This window comes from Myotis brandtii, unplaced genomic scaffold, assembly GCF_000412655.1.
Source record: "Myotis brandtii unplaced genomic scaffold, ASM41265v1 scaffold79, whole genome shotgun sequence".
Lineage (NCBI taxonomy): Eukaryota > Metazoa > Chordata > Mammalia > Chiroptera > Vespertilionidae > Myotis > Myotis brandtii.
Genome location: NW_005371173.1, coordinates 2,541,580 through 2,560,527, shown reverse-complemented (window position 1 = coordinate 2,560,527; position 18,948 = coordinate 2,541,580). Strand labels below are relative to the sequence as shown.

Below are 18,948 nucleotides of genomic sequence, written 5' to 3'. Positions count from 1 at the left end.
GGGAGCCAGAGTCAGATGGTCCTTGCCTGCCTTTGAGCAGGTCCTTGATCCTCCGTAAGCCTCAGTTTCCCCATCTTTAAACAGGAGTAATAGTAGCTGCCTCACAGGCCCGTGGTGAGATCATCCACGCCAGGCCTTTAGCGCTCAGGCCCTGGCACACATGAGGCGCTGAGTTTTGTCACCCTGCTGCTGTCAGAGGAGGCCATCGTGTGGCACAGGGTGGCGCTGTCTGATGGGGGAGGTGGCCCTTTCCACTGGAGACTCTGATTCCTTCGAGGGTGGAACTGAAATCGTCCCATGGGAAACACCCCAGGCTGAGGACACGGTCCCAAATACATCCCTCTGTTTTCCTCCAGCTCCTTCTTTACTTGCTATTCATGAATAGCCTTGGCCAAGCATCCTCTCGGTGCCAGACACTGGCCGCATGGGCCTTTTCACTGAAATTTCTCTGCTTTACCAATGAGAATGACAATGGTGGCAAAAACAGTAGCAATAATCATAAGATATGACACGTACTGACCACTTGCTATTTGCCACGCCCTAAGTGTTCTATATGTACTTGCTGATCTAATTCTCTAACAAACCGATTACAGATGAGGAAACTGAGGCACAGAGGGGTTCTGTAACCTGCCCACGATCCGTAGCAGGCCGTCTAGTAAGTTTCTAAGGAGCTACTGAGGTCCAGAGTCGTGACTCAGCAAGATGGGTGCTGTGTGGGCTCAAGGCAGGAGGCGACCTCATAGCCTTTCTGGGCTCCCCTCCACTAGATGCCTCATCCTTGACGAGGCTAGAAAAGGAAGGCCTGAGGGTGAGCACACGGAGGGCACCACAAGCAGAGAGGTGCTGGAGGGGACACTCCCCAGGGCCCCTTCCCCAGCACGTACACTGCATCATGCGCCGGTCATCACTGCTCTGGATACGGTGGCCATTGTGGAACCAGCTGATGGTGGGGTAGGGCAGGCCAGTCACCTGGCACTCCAGCATGGCCTCCTTGGCCAGTCCCACTTCCAGGTCCTGCAGCGGCCGCAGGAAGTCGGGCATGGACAGCCGCTCCAGCTCACCATGCTCTGGCTCCTCAGGGATGGATGGCATCTTCTCCAGCTTCGAGCTGCAAAAATCACAAAGCTGCCCAGAGTCCCAGAGCTTTGCCTCCTGTCACAGGCTGGGTTGGGGTCCCACAGAGGCAGCCCTGGCAGCTCCGGGCCCCCGGCAGTACCTGGGGCCAGTGGCGGCTGTCCGAGGCTCCTCCACGTAGAGCTGGGCCGAGCAGTGGGCCTGGCCGTGGGTGTTGGTGGCACTGACTGCGTAGAGCCCCTCATCTTCACTGCCCACATGGGCAATGTGTAGCGAGTGTAGCCCCCCATCCTGCCGCAGACGCAAGTTCTCACTCTCCTCTACGGCGCGGCCTGGGGGGAGAGAGGCGGAATGCACAGCAGACTCAGAGAGGGGTCCTGCTCTCTGGCCCTTGGGGGTCGCCCAACATCTGCAGGGTGGAGGGCATACCAAAATGAGTCCAGGTCACGGAGGGGGGTGGGGTGCCACTGATCTTGCAGTCGAAGCGGGCCGTGCGGCCTTCCAGCACCTCCAAATCCTCCAGCATCCGTGTGAACAAGGGCGCCAGTGAGGGCCGCACCGTCAGCCGGGCGCTGCAGGTCAGCTCATCTGCGGGAGGGATCAGCACTGGGGCATCCAAGGCCACGGAACCCCAGGCACCCCGACCCACAGGCCCCCTGCCTGGGCCAGGAGCTGGAACCCAGCAAGGTCCCTAGGCACTGGAAGAGGCACTGGGCCTTCTCAGGAAGGTGGAGGTCGGCAAGGGTGGCAGAGGCTGCCATGGTGGCTAGGGATACGATGGGTGTCCAGGGCCCCAGCCCAGCTCTCCCGTCCTCAGCTCACCTTGCCCACCCAGGATGATGCTCAGCTTAGCAATAAGAGGGGCCTAGAAGACAAGCCCGTTTCCTCCCCTGCACCCCTTTTCCCTCCCCTTGGAATTCTCCTCTGCACCTGGGTTTTGCCCATACTTCCTCCCACACCCCAGACATAAAGCACATGCCCCTTCGCCCCACTCCACTGCCCCACAGACAATCTTCTGGGGGAAGTGACAGCACCCGACGCTGACCTGGTCCCTTCCTGCCTCCAAGGTCCCTCCAGTGTCACCTTAGGTGCTCATTACCACAACCTGGCGAGGCATTGTCTCCTCCTCAAACGAGGACGGGGACCAGGTCAGAGAAGTCATTCATAAAACTAATGGCTGACATTTATTAGGTGGCACCCTTCGCCAGGCGCTGTGCTTTGTTCTTTACATTCATTATCTCATTAATCCTACCGATCCCCGAGCTAGGCATTATCATGATCCCGTTTTTACACATGAATAGTCTGAGCTCAGAGAGATGAAGTGACTTGTCCAAAGTCAGGTGGCTGGTATGCGACAGGGCAGGAACTGGAACCCACACCCAGGTTTGTCTGCCACACCTCAGCAGATGGGCTCCTACAGGAACAGCAGCTGACACTGACACGGGAGGCCCTTCCTGCCAGGCGCTGCTCTAGGTGCTACTCCAAGTGCGTTTACTGAGGCAGGTGTATGGCACCCTCTCCCATCTATCACTCTTCCCCCAGAATCCTTCCCCTCCAGGGACCTCCCTCCAGCTCTTGGGGGCCCGAGGCAGCCCTGGGGCCCAAGTGGGCAGTTACCTTTGGCCGTGCTGAGCTTGCAGGTGTAGACGCCACTGTCGTCCTCATGCACGGAGGTGAGCAGCAGCTTGCATTTCCGACCATCGAAATGCATCTTGCATTTGAGCAGCGCGGGCTGCAGCAGGCGGCCACGGCACAGCCAGTCCACCTCCACGTCCGCAGGACCCGCCACCAGGCACTCAAACAGCGCCATTTCCCCGGCCCCCACGTCCACGTCCTGCAGGGGGGCCAGCACGGCCAGGGACCGGCTCTCAGGGTGTGCTGGGGGAGCGGCCACGGGGAGTAGGCACACATGGAGCGGAGACACGGGGTGAGGGAGACACACACGCACACAGAGAGAGACAGACAGACACAGAGAGAGAGATGCATTTTGTTCCTTTGGAGACACAGGGAAAGCCCACCCTCATGGCCGGCCAGGTCTCAGGCCTGGCTTCAGGACAGCGACCCCAGCTGGGCCAGGGAGGGGGAACTCGGGAAGCGGCAGGAATCAAGGACAGTGAAACTGAGGGCAGAGACGGCGGCGGAAAATAATACCACACAGCACACCAGCTGGGTACAAACTGGACTTTATTTGAACTAAGAAACAGGTACTTCTGAGTATCTCCACGCCCTCTACAGGAGGCCCCTACTCCCATGTCAAGTCTGGCTAACTCCCTCGCTCCCAGACAGAGCCTCCCGGACTCTGACAGTGAAAGGGGGAGCCCCAAGTGGGCCCTACACCTGCCCACAGCCAGGACTCAGCCAGGCCTCCTCATCAGCGCAGGGCCGGGGCCTCTGGCTTCTGGCCCCTTGTGAAATAGTGTGGTACCGCTGAAAACCTGTTCCTGGAATGGTCAGTGCTCTGCCCCCACTTCATGAGCTCCTTGTCAACAGCCCCGACCCCTCGGGGCCCTCCACCTTGCAGGTGCTATGCCCTGTCTCTCCCCCTCTGCTTTATCCCACGCCAGCTTGGAGGCATCCTTTCCTGACTGTCACAGACACACAGACAGACAAACGGAGAGACAGACAGGGCCTGTAGCAGTGGCAGCACATGCACTCCCTGGGTGCTCCCCTGCAGGGAGAGACTGGGAAGGGGTCTTGATAGTCCTCATGGCCACCCCTTCCTGGCACTCAGTCCATGTGGGGGCTCCTAGCCAGCCCAGTCATATGTCCACTTGGGGAGGGAGGGGTCCACAGGGGCCCAGGGCTACCCCAGGGTGCTGCACGGGAAAGGGAGGGGAGGGGAGGCTGGAACAGGGTCCAGGCTGGCAGGGTCTGTGGGCAGGAGGCAGTGAAACACAGCGAGGTCCGAGAGGTGCCTGAGACAGGGCGCGGCTCGGAGGGTAGCGGGGGGAGCGCAGTCGGCCCCCTGAGCTCACTCGCCTGTGTACAGACAAAAACCTCAGTCAGCAAGCGGCAGGTTAGTGCAGTACACGCACACGCACACGCACGCACACACAAGCACGCACGCAGCCTGGCTAGGCCCCCAGCACAGACAGCTGTCTCTCCAACTGCCAGGGCAGCACTGCCACGTTCAGCTCCCCCAAGCGCAGCCCTGGGGTGGGGGGCAGGCAGCCAGCCAGAGGCCGGGGCCCTGGGTTTTCTGGGCAGGTAGAGGCCCTGGGCAACCAGGGGAGAGGCATTCACAGCTACCAGGAGCACCCCAAAACCTGAGAGATGTTGGGGAGAATTCCAAAGAGAGAGAAGCACCGAGACATGGGTTAGCACAGAGAAGCAGGGCAGACCAGACCCTGAAGGGGCAGGCGCAGGCCAGGGAATGGGGCCAGGCTGTGGGGATGGGGGTTGGGGGTGGGGATGGAAGAATTTAGAGACTGAGGAGGAGGCGACCCCAGGAACAGGAGGCACAGGGTCGGTAACTGAGGCAGGCGGGGCCCATTGGGGCCACCATGACTGTGAGGGTCTGGGCTCCAGCAGGGTCTGGGGATCCTGGAAGCTCTCAAAACTGGCCTCTGCCAGGAAGGGGGGACGATGGCTGAGTGCGGAGCTGAGGAGGGGTTCCCAGCCCTGAACTGTCCACAGGGAAAGGGGAGGTGAAAGGAGAGGTAAATGGCCAGTCCTTGGGAAGAAAAGCACTGCCCCCCAGGGCAGCCTAGCTAGGGCCTGCCATCCCCGATGCCTGAAAGGCCCCCTACCCTTAGGCCCGACTCTGGTACCCAGCCCTCTCCACATTTCACAGCTCTGCTCACCCTGGCACCCCTGAGTCCCGGCAATGCTCCATGCCCAAGTCACCCAAGGGCCCCTCCGAACGGGTCCAACTATCAGACATTCCCACTGCCACCCCCAGCCACAGTAGATTCTGCACAGCAATGAGATGGGTAATAGGAGAGAGGGGAGTGGGTGTGAGGGAGGGGCCTGGGAAGGGCAAGGTGACAAAGGCGTAGAAGAGTGAAGGAGAGGATGGCTGGTGGCAGGAACAAGGTCTCTGGCTGGCATCAGGGGCAGGTATGCCTGAGCATGGGGAAGGCAGTACTGGGTAGTAAGCTGAGCACTGGGCAAGTTGCCATGTGGCCTGGGAAAGTCACTTTCCCTCTCTGGACCTCAGTTTCCCCAACCACAACATGAGCAGCTAAACTTGGGGCCCTTTCAGTTCTGGCATCCCGTAACTAAGGTTATGTGAACATTGGCAATTGGGCAGGAATGAGGCCAGGGCCAGATGTGTGTGTGTGTTTCGGGGGCGGGGGGTGTTCATTGGGAGTGGGATGTACTCACCTCGGACCTCCAGGCGGGCCTCGCACTGCCGAGCGCCATACTCGTTAACTGCTTTGCAAGTGTAGAAGCCAGCGTCACCCCGCTCAGCGGCCAGGATCCGCAGCCGGCACAGCCCACCCTCTGCCTCCTCCGCGAAGCGCCGCTTGTCTGGGCGCACGGGCTGGCGGTTTCTCAGCCTGTCAGAGGGGCAAGAACTCAGTCCCAGGGCCCAGGGTCCTCACCTGCACATGAGGAAGTGGGGGCACAGAGCCAAGCTGGCCTCTCCTCCCTGCTCATCATTTGTCCCCTCCCCAGATCTGTCCCACTGACCATGGGCACCCTGGGTTACAGATAGGTTTTCACCCTGACTCCGCATCCCACCTCCACCAGGAACTTCCGGATCACGTCTGCCCACCTGGGAATCTCCTTTCTAGGAACTGAACTGCACCTAGAGTGGCGCCATGCTCTTCAGCTCTTAATAGCTCTTAAATTTCCTCATGTCTTATTTTTATTTCTTTATAATGAACAGGTAGCTTCCCCACTTCCCCAAAGGGACATGAAATAACTTACAATGTTAAGAAATCACACTGGGGACGAGACAATCAATTAAAAATGAAAGTAGAACCCAAACCAATAAAAACAATAACCTGAGCGAACTAATCAAAGCTCCAGGCACCTGGGATGTAGCACCACAGATGAGGCCCGAATTTAACGCCGGGCTCTGGCAGCTCAGAAACAAATGGTTCCACCTGGGCTTAGCAAAGGGCTGGGCGCAGAGAAGGCCTCAAAATTCAGCCTGTGGTCAACGGACTGGAGGCGGGCAGCCTCCTCGGGGAGTGAGATGGCTCCAGGCTGTTCGGCCCAAGTGAACAAACCCCGCCCCCAGGAGGAAGCCCCCAGTGAGCCCTGAACGCAGGTGGGGACAGAGGCAGGGGCAGGTTGGGGGAGTGGCACCACTGTACCTGGGATGTGGCCCCCTACAGATCAAGGGCAAGTCCACCAACGGCCCAGTCCCCTCTGCCCAGAGCCAGATCTCACAGGGCCAGGCCTGGGAGGAGGGGAGCTGGCAGGTGGTGGTTAGCTGCTACTCACCAGGAGACCACTGGCTTGGGCTCCCCCTGCACACGGATGCTCATGGTAACATCTTGGCCTTCTCTTACTGACTGGTCCATAAGGGAGACCTGCAGGGAACCCCAAAGTGTCAGGGCCCAGCTGCAGCTCCTGGGGGGTGGGGGATCTGGGACAGAGGCCTCTTCCACCCCAGTCTGACCTAGGCTGGCTCTCAGTTAATGGGGTCAAGCTCCAGGCTGTGTTAGAACCTGGTATGGCCCCAAGAACAAGAGGCCACACAAAGGAATGGAGGTACTCAGGAGGCTGAGGCTGGGCTCCGTGATCTGACCTTGAAGGTGGGGGGCGCCTTGGAGCCAGCATCTGAGGAGCGGCGGTTCTGGCTGGGACTGAGCTTCATGGTGGGGGGTTGGGGCCAGGTCTCCCCAGGCTCCGGGAACTCCTCTGGGGGGCTCAGGTACTCCTCGTCAGAGGTGATGGGGCTGCTGAAAGGGGATGTGGACCCACCTGGAGGAGAGACAGAGGAGAGACGGTGGCACACAGAGGGATGCCAGGAGAGGAAGGAGGGCAGAGAGACTGAGAGAGCTATACATGGATCAGCCTGAGTTCAAGGACCTGATAAGGTCTGGAATGGGAGCCCAGGAGGTGAGACGACGGTTCCTGCAGGCTGGCCCAGCCCTGACCTCACTTCCCGGGGCTTGCTTGCTATATGACCTTGCCAGATATTTCCTTCCCTGAGTCCCTGAATCCTGTCACAGACTCTCCTAATACTGACCCTGCTGATCCTCCTGAGCAGGGGAACCAGAGGGAATGGCCTGGGGCCAAGGATTCAGGCAGCAGAAGGGCCGCTCCTGGGCCTTGTGGGAGACGTGGAATTCCACTGGAGCCCGGAACCCACACATTCCTGGCACAGGATCGCAGGCTCCTAATGCAGGTGGTTCACGTCTCTGGACCCCAGGGTGGCACAACTAGGACACCCGTATCTTGGGTGAACTGGGCCTAGTGCAGAGGAACACACACCTCAGACAAGCCCCATCCTGACCTCAGTGCCAGGACCAATGAGGTGGCACTGTTCAGCCTGCCCTTCCCCCTCTCCGTTCTCAGCTTCCTGCCCCAGATACCACAGGAGCACCTGTTGGCCCCAGACCTAAAGCATGGGCCCCCAAACTCTCAGGAGATGGGAGAGCAGAGTTTGAGTCATCCACAAAGAAAGGCAGCTGGGGAAGAGGAAGGGGCACCAGTGTGTCTTTGGGGGAGGGGTGTCTCCAGGGCCCTGACGCCCTCCCCTGCAACTGGCCAGGGGCCCAGCGTCACTGAGCTGGCTTCTCGCCGACTGCCAAATACAGACATGAATCTACCACAGCCCCCTGGCCCCTCCTCCTGGTTCCCCCACCCCAAGTCCCTGTGGCCCGGCCCCCCACAGGGCTGCACCCCAACTCACCTGGAGACTCTGCCACACAGACCCCAGCCTGAGCCTGTCCCGAAGGCTCTGCCCTGGCACCAGGCCTTTCCGCTGCCTGCCCACTACCCACCCCGCCAGGTTCCCCAGAGAGCAAGAGCCCAGCCTGCCCAGCCCCACTCACTCGCTGACCCTGCTGAGGCTCTGCACGAGGTCCTGGGGGAGGGGAAGGGAAAGGTGGGGGCTGGCCTGGTGGGGACAGGCTGGGTGGCAGGCAGGCAGCTGGCTGGGGAGGTGGTGCCTGCTGAGACCACAGGCAGCCTGGGCCTAGAGTGGAGGGGGAGGAGAGGGGAGGGGCAGAGTGCTGGCGGCTGTATTTAGCCACCCTGCTCATTCCCAAGCAGCAGGATCTGCCTTTTCTCTCCTTACAGCTCTGGACCCTGACAAGCACAAAGCCCCCTCAGTGGCGCCTCGATTCAAAGCGCCAAGGCCTTGGTCCCCAGGGGAAGATGGGGTGGCACTGCATGCAGCATCCAAGACGCTTGCCCTGACCCACTCATTTCAACGAGTCCACCAGAGGAGGTACCGAAGGCAAACAGCCCCGATGAGGCCCCTTGCTCTGACCAAACCACTGAGATTCCCAACAAGCCTCAAATGCTACGAGCCAGGCCACAGCCTGTTTTCTCTGGTGCTGAGAATCCGAGAACTTGGCTCCCAGAGAAGCCCCTCGCCGTCTGAGTGGGCCCAGAATCCCATCTCTGTCTCCCCATCCTGCCATGGCAGGTTTGGCCCAGCAGCCGCCACAGGACACTGGGCCTGTGCCCAACACTCTTCCTACGGGCGCTACCAGTTGGCAGTTGTCCCTCCCCTCATCAGCCCCACCAGGGCCAGCGGTCAGGAAGCAGGGGCTGCTTCCCCCACAGCCCCTCACTACCAGCACCCATCTGTATTTGGGGCGAGGAAGGGGCTTGGAGACAGAGCAGGGGAGCAGGGGAGCTGTGGAGAGGTCACATGTCCTTCTCCCTCCTCCTATCACCCCTGCCCGGGGCCACATTCCCAAGCTATGACCTGTGTTTCCCATCATTGCCAGTGAAGGGGGGGGACTGGCAGAAGAGGGGGTTCACCATTCAGGCTGGCTGTCTTGAGGTGGGGGTGGGGAAGGAAGTCAGAATGGTCACTTGGTGAGTATCTGCTCGGGGCTTGCCATTAGCTGATGCTGAGATCACAGGCATGGCCTCTGAAGGCAGGCACCCCCTCCCCTCTGTGGATCCTGGTGACCTCTTGAGTCACCTCCAGGTTGGACAGCGCTGAGGCCACTGGCCCAGGGAGGGAGAGGAGAGATTAAAGCAGATGGGTGAAGTTTGCAGGGATCCTCAGAGCCCTCTGGTGGTGGCTAGGGGAACAGCACCTTGGGGCATCCAGTGGCCAAGCTAATCAGAGTCCTTCAAGCCCCTCAGAGAGGGGGCTGTCAGTGCAGCCTAATCAGGAGGCTCTGGCTACAGAAGGGCCAGAACTGGGCCTCTCTGAAACCAGACCATGGCCCCCACCCCTCTGGACTCCCAAAATTGTGTGGCCAAGGAGGCTGATCAGGGATCTCTGTCTCCAGATTCCAGAGCCGCTACGGTTCCACACCAGGCTCTGGTACCACCCCTTTTCATTGGCCCCTCCACCAAAACCATCTTTGTAGCCAGTCCCTACATCCCAGCTGCGCTCCACCCACAAGGCCAGCTCTCACTGTGGGAAACAGTTACCCCAGCCAGGGAATGGGGAGCAGGTACCCCCCAAACCCAAGATGCACAAATGTCCACCATGTAGGTGCTGCCCCTGCACACCCCACCACTGCAAAACACACTGACTCTGCATATGTCTGGCCTGTCAACACTGCTCCCAGGTCAGTCAAAGTACTGGCATCGGGGAGCCCACAAGTCAGGGTCCCCTACAGGACAGGCGTCGCGTGAGGCCCTCTACCTCAGGGCTTCTCAGAATGGTCCTTGAACCACCCACAGCAGGACCACCTGGGAGCCTGTTTAAACTATAAATTCCTGGGCCTCACTCTGACGCCCCAAAATTAGATTTCTTGAAACAGAGGTCAGGAAATTGCATTTTCAAAAGCACCTCGTTGATTCTTATGCACATGAAAGTTTAGGGACCTACACAATCCCCATGTGAGAAGGAGGATAACCCTAAGAGGTGGTATTACTCAGTCCCATCTCACTCAGCCACCAAATTTCAGCACAGGGCTCTGAACCTCAGGGGTCTGGCTCCATAGCTCACGTGTTCCCACTATACCACCTGGGCCTCCCACGGTTCAAGGTCCCTCACTCTAGGGCAGTGGTTCTCAAACTCACCATTCACCAGAATTACCCACAAAGCTCGTTAAAACACAGATTGCTGGGACCTGCCCTGAGTCTCTGATTCACTAGGTCAGGGCTGGAGCCGATGATGTGCGTCTCTAACACATTCCCTAGGTCAGTGGTCGGCAAACTCATTAGTCAACAGAGCCAAATATCAACAGTACAACGATTGAAATTTCTTTTGAGAGCCAAATTTTTTAAACTTAAACTATATAGGTAGGTACATTGTTATTAACTTAATTAGGGTACTCCTAAGGCCTAGGAAGAGCCGCATGTGGCTCAGCAAACCGTGGCTCGCGAGCCACATGCGGTTCTTTGGCCCCTTGAGTGTGGCTCTTCCACAAAATACCAGCTCTTCCACAAAATACCGACTTCTGCGCATGGGCCACGAAGTTTCAATCGCACTGTTCGTGCGCGCCCACACGTGGTATTTTGGGCCGAGGTCAGTGATGGCGAACCTATGACACGCGAACTCATTTTTTTGGTTGATTTTTCTTTGTTAAATGGCATTTAAATATGTAAAATAAATATCAAAAATATAAGTCTTTGTTTTACTATGGTTGCAAATATCAAAAAATTTCTATATGTGACACGGCACCAGAGTTAAGTTAGGGTTTTTCAAAATGCTGACACGCCGAGCTCAAAAGGTTCGCCATCACTGGCCTAGGTGATGCTGCTACTCCTGGTCTGGAGACAACACTTTGAGGACCACTGCTCTATGGTCTCCTCTGGCCCCAACCTCCACTCTCAGGCAGGTCCTCATTACCCTTTGCTGATGTGTGTCTCACCCAGCCTCTGTGTGTTATCCAGGTTGTTCCGGGGACTTGGAAAGTCCCGGGGATCTCTACCCCCCACTGTCAGCTCACACACAGACCTTGACTTTCCACGAAGACCACCAGGTATGGCTGCAAGAGCTAAGAGTAGCCAAAGCACAGCCATAACCTGAGGAGCCTTCTGGCTGATGGGATGACAAGCCAGATACACACAGGACTATAAGAGCAAACAGGAACAAGGAAGGTGGCAAGAGAGGGGCAGAGAAGGCCACAGTAGTGAAGACAGTAGGACATTACTTTTGGCCCAGGGAAGAAGAGGGGACTGAGGGAAGGGGTGTATTAGAATGAAGAGTTAGTTCCATTTAAGCAGAAAAAAAGCAATCCTGGAAGAGGAAACCACAGGAGCAAATGTTCAGAGGCAGAAAGCGTGTGCAGAGAACTGCAGCTCAACCCCTCCGGCTACAGAACTAGGTAAAGAAGAAAGAAATGGGACGTGACCATGTTAGAGCAGGTCCCTCCCGCTGCCTCAGCTGCCTCCAGCCACCCTCAGATCAACTTCAGGTGCGGAAGGTGGAGGCCAGCTTCCGTGCCTTCCCTGAGGGCTAAGGGAGCTGCTTGAGGTGTCTGTGGAAGGGAGTATGTGCTGGAGGTTCACAGCCTTGCACATGGCCTGGCCGCTCACAGCCAACTGTCCACCCGCACCGTCCCAGTGGGTTTCTCCAGGGGCGATTTGTTTAAGTGCCTGCTGTGCTAATCCCACCATGAAAGGGAGGGAAAAGGAGAAGAGTTGTGCTGAGAATGTTTTAATTTTGGTTTAAAAATAGACAAGGAAGCAGAGAGCATTTCACATGGTCAGCCTGACCTAGGCATGGAAGTGGTTCAGCTCTTACGTATGGTTATTTAGGATTGCTGTTTAAGATTGCCCCATGTTAGATCAGCGTTGGCACCCACAGTAAATTAGGTCCACGTTCCTCTGATAGGCTGTGTGTGAGGACCCCCGTTCTGAGGTAGCAGCCCTGGGGGGACACCTATTGGGGCAGACCTGCTTCTGGGAGACAGAAAAGGGGAGGGAGGGCTGAGTCTAGTCAAGAGACCACACTGCTTTCTTTCGATGCTGTCCAGACCCCATCAAGGATGGGCCATGGGGCCATGTGGCATTCTAAGATCCCTTCCACAGGCAGCCACTGACTTCATAAGTAAGAATCTGCCGGGGCCAGGGCCAGGCCAGGAGAAGGGGGCAGACAGGAGTGCCATAATTTCTTCCTTTCCTTTTATATTCATGCCCTCCCCAAACCACCTCTTTTCTGTTGTGATCACGTCATCATACAGATGGGACCAAAATGAGCTTTGATAAGCCATTTCCTCTGGACCAAAGGTCCTTAGCTGAATCTTCAGCTCTGCAGAACCTCACAAATCTGACTGAGAAACCAGCTCAGGGGTTATGATCCTTGCTGTTCAGATGAGGACATGGTGGCCAGCTAAAGCGAAGTGGAGAGGCCAAGGTCTCTGCTGGAAAATAGATGAGACCTGTGCTTGAGGGGAGGACTGACAGCAGCAGGACAGAGGCCTGGGTACATGAAGCCACCCATGTCCCCCTTCCTCCTGACCAGAGCCCTTGGTGGGGTGAGCCAACTGTGGGCACACTGGGCACACAGGGAAACAAAGCAGGAGGCGGGGGGAGGGCAAGAAAGGAAAGAAAACCCAAGGGCATCGGCAGTCTCTGCTCCCACCCCCACCCCATGAGCTCATGAGCACAATTCTACCTGAACCCCGAACCTCTTGAGTAGAGGAAAGGGGACAGTATGGTGCAGTGGTTAGGAGTGCAGACTTGGGAGATCCAAGGGCAGAGCTTCAAATCACCACCCAGCTTCCCACGGACCCTATGTTCCTATGGCTGAGCAAATAGGGCAACCACTAGCCACTGAGATGATTTAAATGTACATTAATGAAAATGAAATAAAAAATTCAGCCCTTCAGTCACACTAACCACATTTCAAGTGCTCAATACCCACATGTGGCTAGTGGCTACCATATTGGACTGTGCACGTATATAGTAGTTCTATCACAGAAATTTCTATTGATCAGCACTACTCTAGAGCACTTTGCTAAAGCTTTCCAAGTCTCAGTTCCCTCATCTGTAACATGGGCATAATAATAGAACCTACCTCACAGGGTGGATTAAATGTGAGAACCCAGTCAACACAGGGCCTGGTATATACAAAGTGCTCAGGAGATGCTGACTAGTCATGTTATTTTCATCTGCCATCACACTGTGTTTATTTTTCCATAGGTGAGTATTTCACTCACCTCTTGCTTACAGCACCCCAGGCAGATTACAGATGCGAAGTAGACATGCTGGCCTCGTGCTATCTCTGTGTCGCTTTACTCTCCACATTTTCACCTTCCCATCTATAAACTGGGAATGTCACCACCCATCATGTCCCTCCAAGAAATATACAGCTGACCCTGAATAACAGAGGTTTGAACTGCAATGGTTCCTTATACACGAATGTTTCTCATTGATCTGAGCGGTTCAAACCCCTGTTGTTCAAGGGTCACCTGGCAGTCAGGAATCTGCCCACAGGGAGGCCCAACTAAAGTTAAATGAGGGTTTTCTACTACAATGGCAGTAAGTGCCCCTGACCCCCAAATTGTTCAAGGGTCAACTGTACATGTGTGACGTAGCTCAAGTAAGGGAAGAGACGTGAAAGGGTTTGGAAGAAAGCATATGGCACTCTGCAAACACACGAAACTATTTCAAGAGATGTAGCACTTGGCACCCAGTTGGGACTCAATAAATGCCTGTGTGATGGATGCAGGCAGCTGTGAAACGCTTAGCTTCAGTTAAGCACTTCTCACACCCTCCAACCCACTGTCCTGATACACACACCCTTTGGGAGCTCAACTCAGCAGTTATTCAGTGAGGTGGGGCAGGATGAGAGGGATCCAGGGCTGGGTGGGGCTGCCAGAGCTGGTGAGGACATTGTGCCCCCCAAACCACAGCACCAGGGTAACTACATTCTCTAGTTGCCAATTCCCTGTTCCAGTGGTTCCCAACCAGGAACTGAGATCTGTGAGCCCTCAAAAGCAGGTCCTGTTGGGGTAGGAACCCCAAGAGGGCACTGGGCAGCCAGTCCTGGTTACCAAAGGGGTTGGTGAGGAGCAAGAAAAGAAGGCGGTTCCACAGGGCCTCTTCCCAAAATACACTAGACACTCCCTCCCTCACCCTACTCCTACCCCACCCACAGCCACACTGCGGAACACCCTTCCCTAGCCCCCCTCCCACTCCCTACAAACTCCAGGCCTGGGACCCCAGCCTTTGCCAAATGTCTGAGCCACCCACTGGTTCCGCCCATTCCTGCTGCTCTCCCGGTCCACTGGCCTCCATCCAGCTGCTCTGGACCAAACAGAGCCTTGTAGGGTAAGAAAGTCTGCTTCCTCCACAAGAGCTGAGTCTGGACCCACGTGCCTGCCCCTCAAGCCCTGGAGCCTGGAGCCAGTCTGACTTTCAGGAGCTATTCTCTGGATGCACACCCTAGCTCCCCGGGGTGGAGAGGCACAGAGATGCTGTGACATCTGGGAAATATGGGGGGTTGGGGGCTGCGGGCTTGGCAAGGGCAGGGAGGAGACTCCAAGGCATAAACAGTATGAAGAAAGGAAAGAAACGGGAAAGACAGCTTCCCGAAGCTTCGAGGGAACCTGAGCTCCCGTGCACAACAGCATCACTTAATAATGCTAACAACTAGCATTTGTCTATAGCTTTACAGTTCATAAAGCTCGTTCACACATTTGCTTTCTTTCTTGCGAATAGTATAATTATCTCTGGTTTACAAATGAGGAAACTGCAACTGCAGGGAGGTTCAGCAGGCAAAGACAAGTGCAGACAGCTGCCTTGCCCCAAGCCTCCTTCCCAACCATAAAAGGCTCCCAAATGGCCCTGCGCCAGTATTGGGGAACACCCCCCACCCCACTCCTTGCCAAACAGTCCAAGCCAGGTATTGACCAGAGTCCTGGACCCATGCCTGGGCCCCCTAAGAGGAGCTGGGAGCTGAATCAGAAGCAGATCCCAGAGGTGATGGAAGGAGGGAAGCACACAGTGGAGGGACAGTACATTTCCTTGAGGTGGGAGGGGCAAGGGGAAGGAGAGAACCTTATATCTGAGCTTCTGGGAGGGGTCTGTAAGCTAAGACCTGCTCTTCTGCAAAGCGAGAGAGGTACAACCATAAGGATGTAAAGCAGGACTTGGACTCAGGTCAGATCCCACCAAGAACTCCCTGATGGTGGATGGTGAAGGTGCCGAGGCCCTGACCCACAGCAAGACAGGCTCTGTAATCTTGTCACCAGCAGGGCTGGGTGAAAGAAGGGACAGAACAGCGTGTTCTCTCGCCCCTCCTGGCATGCCCACCCCTCCCGCTGCCAGTCTAAATCCAAGCCTCCTTCAGGGCCCTCATGTCTCTCCATCCAGCATCCCACAACACTGACCAACTGCTCGACTCTCCTAGGGACAGGGTTGATCTGCCCTGCACTTTCTTCCAACCTAAGTCCTCTGGTGGAGGGTCATCACCCAGCGTAATCTCCTTGAGGGTTGAGTCTGCATCTTTTGCTTCTGGAATGCCCCTTTCCCAGCCTCAATTCCTCCCACCCCCACTGCCCAGGGTCAACACATTGTTGGGCCCAGTGACCTGAACGAGTTGAACAGGCCATGGCCATGGACATGGACACCAGTCCAGCCCTACCCTGAACCTGAAAGCAACTGGGCTTAAACCCAAAGGAAGTAGTCTGACACCAAGTGAGGACTTTCATAAAAATAGAAAACAGAGCAGCCTCAGCCACTGTCACCTCCCAAGAAGTGGTCTCAGCTGGACCCTCTTTAGAGCTTTGGGTTCAACAGAAGGAACAAGGGAGGGAGGAAAGCACTTAAAAGCATCTCTCTTAAGGGAGCAGGTGGGCTGCTCTAGAGAGGAAATGACCTCAGAGGTTCCTGATGGTTTTTAAGCCCTTTGAGCAGGGATATTCTTTTTCTCTGAGACTCGCGGATAATTTGCTTTCCCCATAGGACCCTGTTCAGGGAAATGCCATGAAAGGATGGCATTTAGAGAATGTCTAAAGACAAAATTCAGGGACTTCATGAATTGGCCAGCCTGCTGTGTGCCTTGGGAATTTGGCCTCTGCCCTGAGGCCAAGGCCATTTAAAATGCTTCCACCAGAGCAACGGACACAAGAACAAACTGCACAGTGGTTGAAAGTTGAGCTCTAGGCTGGGAGGGGAAGGGGACCTGGGCCTACAGGGAAGGGTCACTGCTCACTCCACCCGGCCCTGGGACCCACAGGCTCCCTACCAGGTCTCACAGCCAGCGTGGCAGCGCAGCTGGCCTGGCCCAGCTCATTGGTAGCGATGGCCGTGTAGTTCCCAGCATCAGCCGACCGGGCCTCCCGAAGCAGCAGGGTGTGCCGCTCGCCCTCCGCCCGGATGAGAAGGTGGCCATCACTGCGCAGCGTGGACCCATCCTTCTGCCAGGACACTGGGGGGAAGCAGCAGGGTGCCCAGTCACCATGGCCCACAGGGGCCCACTGGGACAAATCTCCCCCCACCCCACACGCCACACAGAGCCCAAGCCACTCCTCTCCCCACCCTAGGGAATTTGGAGGACTCCCCTCACTCACAGAAGCCCAGGCCTGCCCTCCCCTTCCTCGGGGGATTCTGGGAAGCTCTAACACATGCAGGAGTCAGGACAGCCCAGCCCGGGAGCAGATGAGCTTCCCTCTTCACCCACCCCTCCCTGTCTCAACCTTAGCCAGGCCCCAACTCTGGAGCTCACCTTGGGGCGAGGGGTTGGCGGTGATGATACACTTGAGCAGCACATCCGCCCCTGGGGCCACCACCGCGTCCTGCAAGGGGATCTCAAACACAGGGGCCTCCAGGGGCTCTTCTCCAGCAGACACGTAAGAGTCGTCCGAAGACTCTGCCAGAGACACGGGTGACAGGGTAAAGGGATATGGTCCTATGGAGACGACTCGGGGATAGAGGCTGTGATGGCAGCCCTGCATCTTAGAAATCCAAACCCAGAGAGAGGTCTTCTAGAAGGTGGGGGTTGGGGAGCAAAAGACCTCTCTCCTGAATGTCCTGAGACAGGGAAGAAAGATAGAAAGGGGGTTCTCAAGCAGGACAGGGCATCCAGGACTCTGCATTCGTTTGTCTGCTCTTCAACCTCAGCCACAGTGTTGTTTCTGGAGGAAGGCAGGAGCCCTACCACATCTTTACACAAATCAGCGGTCAGGGATGGTAGATCATCCCTGTGCAAGGCACGCTGAGGGGCACAAGATACTACAAGTTTCCATACAGACAGAAGACAAGGTAATAGCAACCTGACATGTAAGTAATAATAGTGATGTCACAGGGCAACATGGGATGTACTGTCATATTAGTGATGCCGCCCTATAGCCGTCTGAGAGGCCCCATGAAAATCGGCTTTGATTTTGTCCATCTATCAAACAGTAACACTGCATACTAAGCTCTGCTTGGCACCAGGGCGATAAGAGGAAATAAGATGTGGTCCTTGCTTACGGGACGCTTGTACACACAGAGATCTCTCTGGGTATTTCTAACTCTGATGTTCTATAAGCTAGATAAAGCACAGTGCCAAAAGAGCAGTGATGATCCCAATTATGCTGTCTTCTAGCGACATAAACCGGCAAATTAGATAACCTCTCTGTGCCTCAGTTTTGTTATCTGTATGATGGAGCTGATAAATAATACCCAATATCTCACAAAGCTGGCATACAGATTAAGTTAAAATAACACCCCCTAGGCACCCAGTTAACAGTGCCTGGGACATGGCTGTGCATATGCAATAATGATGGCCAGTAGAACAAGGGACAGGGGCCTAATCATCTCTAGGAATTTTGGGGGCGGTAATACTTTAATGAAAAATAAAGTGATTCTGCTGAAGAAAAATACAGGGTGGTAAGCGCAATGAAAAAGACATACAGGGTCTCCTGGGAGCGGTGTGTAGGGCCTCTGGCCTGGGGAAGCAGCAGCGGGTGGGAGCGAGTGAAGGATGGCTTCCCCTGCTTCAACCCAGGAGTGGGCCCCAAGTTGGTGTTCAGGATGAGCAGAGTTAGGGGCAAGGGCAGTCTGGCTATTGGCCATCACCCACAGGAAGATTGGGAGACCACACACAGGCTGCCGGGTGACCACAGTCAGCTCAGCGACGCAGGGACTCAAGATTGGGAACAAAGAGGGTAGAAGGAGAGGCTGGGTTAGACCTTAGTGGCCACAGATGGGTCCAGGGATGGTGCCAGGATGGGGAGGGCAGAGACGAGAGTTGGCTGATCCAGAGCTTTCTTGTAACAGGGACCTAACCGATTACACTGGTATATTGAGACAGGCTTCCATCTCGTCCCCCACGGAAGGGCGGTGTGGGGAGGAGCTCCTTAGATTTCCACCAGTGCCTTCCATCAGTTAGGTCCTTAACCCAACAGACTAGCAGGCCCCTAGACCCAGAGGGCCTATGGCAGGCATCTGGGCACTGGGTTTCTGCTCACACCTCAGCCTCGCCTCCATAAAAACAGAAACACTCTAAAAAACACAACACACACACGCACACGCACACACACACACACACTATCTCACCAGCAGGCAGGTTTTAGCACATCAACCTTCAAAACTTTCACTCAGACTTGTGCTTGAGTCCATTCCTGCCCCAGGAGACCATACCCTAGCAGCCTCCTCTCCCCAAACGCCCTCCCACCCAAGTCCCAGCACCTTCTCAGTGGTGCTTCTGGAGGCCTTACCAAGCTCAGGCGAAGTGGGCCGGGCCCTGCGACCTCTGCCCTGGCTGCGAGTCCCTCTGCGGTCCCAGGCCCCCCAGGGACCATCCTCCTCTGGCCCTCGGCGCGGCCTCTTCTCGGCCTCAGGCCCCGCCCTGCTCTTCTCCAGCGCCTGGGGCACAGCAGCGCCCACAGGCCCCGGCGT

The 18,948-nt window shown here is 56.3% G+C and overlaps 1 protein-coding gene across 1 annotated transcript in view; it reads right to left on the bottom strand.

Moving 5' to 3' along the window:
• Positions 1-18,942, bottom strand: part of LOC102257899 (striated muscle-specific serine/threonine-protein kinase-like) — a 41,616-nt gene extending 22,674 nt beyond the window's left edge. Inside the window, exons 1-10 of the mRNA XM_014531006.1 lie at positions 18,768-18,942; positions 16,793-16,936; positions 16,313-16,495; positions 6,779-6,954; positions 6,472-6,560; positions 5,401-5,576; positions 2,692-2,952; positions 1,504-1,662; positions 1,217-1,406; positions 885-1,108 (exon numbers count right to left, since the gene is read on the bottom strand). Of these exons, the coding sequence (XP_014386492.1) occupies positions 885-1,108; positions 1,217-1,406; positions 1,504-1,662; positions 2,692-2,952; positions 5,401-5,576; positions 6,472-6,560; positions 6,779-6,847 (1,168 nt within the window). The 5' untranslated portion in view covers positions 6,848-6,954; positions 16,313-16,495; positions 16,793-16,936; positions 18,768-18,942. The remainder of the gene's footprint in view (positions 1-884; positions 1,109-1,216; positions 1,407-1,503; positions 1,663-2,691; positions 2,953-5,400; positions 5,577-6,471; positions 6,561-6,778; positions 6,955-16,312; positions 16,496-16,792; positions 16,937-18,767) is intronic.
• Positions 18,943-18,948: the final 6 nt, after the last annotated feature.